Source organism: Otolemur garnettii, unplaced genomic scaffold, assembly GCF_000181295.1.
Source record: "Otolemur garnettii isolate 467f Iridium unplaced genomic scaffold, OtoGar3 scaffold00189, whole genome shotgun sequence".
Lineage (NCBI taxonomy): Eukaryota > Metazoa > Chordata > Mammalia > Primates > Galagidae > Otolemur > Otolemur garnettii.
Genome location: NW_003852584.1, coordinates 1,598,988 through 1,601,908, shown reverse-complemented (window position 1 = coordinate 1,601,908; position 2,921 = coordinate 1,598,988). Strand labels below are relative to the sequence as shown.

The following is a 2,921-nucleotide window of genomic DNA, read 5'->3' as shown; positions in this document are numbered from 1 at the left end:
CTCCTGCCTCAGCCTCCCAAGTAGCTGGGACTACAGGCACCCACCACAATGCCTGGCTATTTTTTGGTTGCAGCCATCATTGTTGTTTGGCAGGCCGGGGCTGGATTCGAACCCGCCACCTTAGGTGTATGTGGCTGGCGCCTTAGCCACTTGAGCCATAGGCACCGAGCCAAGTAAGTGAATCTTTATTAAAGATTGACTTAAATACATTCCAGGCATTTAATATTCAACTTGATGCTTATTCCTGTTCCTAAAAAACAAATTAACTAAAATATTTTCTTTAGAACAAAAATGTTGCCCTCACTTTTCTCCCATCAGATCTGGCTTTATGTGTTAATCTCCCTGGTATGAAGGATGAGTTCTAGAAACCCAGTCATGACTTCCAATGAAACATCTGCCTCATACTCAGCTCACAAAAGAATGTGCGATTTCCTGCAACATAATCTTCCAGTCATCCTCTTGGCCCCTGGGCCATTATCAGCTGGCTAGGAATATGTCCCCTTCACTTCTTCAGCCTTGGAAACCTAGTATATGGTTGTCTCATGTGACTTAGGATTTTTCAATTTTATTATGGTGCAAAAGCAATACACCTTCAGTGGAAACTGTATTTGAAATGTCCCTACCACAACTGTTTTTCACTTTTCGGAGTCCACACATTACAAAGTAGGCTTTGTGTTAGATATACTGGCATCTTGCTCAATACATTGTAATCTGGCTGGGTGTGGTGGTTCATGCCTGTATCCTAGTACTCAGGGAGGCCAAGGAGAGTGGACTGGCTGAGCTCACTTTGAGACTAGTCTGAGCAAAGCAAGACCCTGTTTCTACCAAAAATAGAAAAATTAGTTGAGTGTTATGGCAGGTGCCTGTAATTCCAACTACTAGGGAGGCTGGGGCAAGAGGATCAATTGCTTGAGCCCAGGAGTTTGAGGTTGCTGTGACCAATGATGGCATCGCACTCTACCCAAGGTGACAGTGAGACTATTAAAAAAAAAAAAAAGCAAGAAATTAAAATGTTTTCAACACAAGAGAATGCTGAGAATGTCATTAGAGTTAAAAAGGAAGTTGTGTCATTTTCAGTAAGACTAAAAATAAGCAAAGAATCACTTGGTGTTGTAATTGCCTTGAGGATACAATCAAAGAAAACACACAGCAATCCCTGGGAAACTCTCATGAAGAAAACACATGATTATGTACGAGGGTTTGTCCTGCACAAAGCAGTGCACCTGTGAGTGAGTCAAACAAATCTATCTGATCATCTTCCCATGGACCCTAGTTTCTATGGAAAACAAACTGAGCCAAATCCTTACAACAAATTAAATCTATGTTTATTTTTAGAAGTCTGAAAGAAAAGAGTAACATACAATTTTTGTTTTTGAGGCTTTCCTAATTTAAAAAGTTAACATTACAGGCCAGGCACAGTGGCTCACGCATGTATTTCCAGAACTTTGGGAGGCCGAGGTGGGCCGACTGCCTGAGCTCAGAGTTCAAGACCTGAGCTAGAGCGAGACCCATACTCTAGATGTTTGTGTGCACTTTGTTACGTCTACTTCCCCAAGTTGGCACATACGAGTAAATCTCTGTAAGGTGAGGAGTAATGTGGAAGTTGGCAAGGCTCTTGGAGATGAATTGTGGTCTTAGCCCTAGTAGACAAGATCCAGTTCAGAGCCTGTATATATGACTCCATGCTAATTTCCTTCATCATATGCATGGTAATCAAGAAATTCATCAACTTGACAGACTACCACCAATACCCACCAAGAAACCCATGTTCCACAGTGGAATTTCATGCAGCAAGCTCCTCACTGGCCCACTTTGGAATGTGTTCACAAACTAGCCCATGAGAATAAACGATTAAGTGCTCAGCAGAAGAGAAAAAGTGTCGCATCGCAGGCCTTCAAGTTAAACTGACAAGATTCAGAATGCCAACAACATGCATACTCAGAAGCAAATGTTATACTTTAATAATAAACACAATGACAGAAGCATTCTCTTATCCTTCTATTAGCAAATACACAGAAGAACAATTACAAAATAGATTTTACTTCAAACCACTGGTTTTTACACCCAGGAACATTTATCAGAATTACATATGGAGGTTTTAAAAAAATATTTAAGTCTAGGCCTGATATTTGGAGGAGGTTACAATGGGGATCATGACATGAGTAAGTATTTCTAAAAAGCTCGTCAAGTAGCTTGGATGTTACCTCTGGTTGAATCAGTGACTAGGTCGAATGAGGGACTTTGGGCAATCGTTTAGGGGTGTGGGGAGCTTTTCTTGCAGGTTTAGTAGAAGTAGCAAAGACCTTGGCCTCTGGCTTTTTGGGAGTCTGTCTTGGGTCTTTTTTGGTCAGTAAAAGATTTCCTTCCTTCTCTGCCTCTTCTCTGATTTTTGGCTTCTTTCCTGGCGCTTTACCTGGAGTCTCAGGCTCTGCAGCTTTCACGGCATCTGAAGCTGGTAAGGCCTTTCTCTTCTTCCCATGAGGTGTAGTGGGACCAGGACTCTTTTTTGAAGACTTCTTTCCTATGGTATGTTTTTGAGTCTAAGAAAAAGAAGAAAACTTAGTATGGGGGAAAAAGACCTCACAAAATTTCACAATCTTAATTCAGGGAATTACAGTGAACCCCAAAAGGTAAGCCTCAGCATGATGAAGAAGTGGTTGTTTTGTTCTGTTTTTTTGCCTCAGAGATGTTCTAAAAGGTAAGATTATAAAAGGGCCCTTGGTCTCCTTGGTCCAATCTTTCCCTAAGTTGGAGGGTAGGCACTCCTAGGAACAACTGTGCCCTAGAGGTACAGCTGAGACCCTCTGACCAAATCCTGACTCTTCACCTTCTGCTTCCCTTGCAGTGAGTCAGGGAAGGGGCTCCCCTCAGAATAACCCATTTCAACAAATTAGATTCAGAGGCTTTCTTTTTTTTTTTTT

At 41.7% G+C, this 2,921-nt stretch overlaps 1 protein-coding gene across 1 annotated transcript in view; it reads right to left on the bottom strand.

Moving 5' to 3' along the window:
* Positions 1-1,443: 1,443 nt before the first annotated feature.
* The window catches only part of RSL1D1 (ribosomal L1 domain containing 1), a 17,052-nt gene continuing 15,574 nt past the window's right edge, over positions 1,444-2,921 (bottom strand). The window contains exon 9 of the mRNA XM_012812093.2: positions 1,444-2,540. Coding sequence (XP_012667547.1) covers positions 2,223-2,540 — 318 coding nt within the window. The 3' untranslated portion in view covers positions 1,444-2,222. The remainder of the gene's footprint in view (positions 2,541-2,921) is intronic.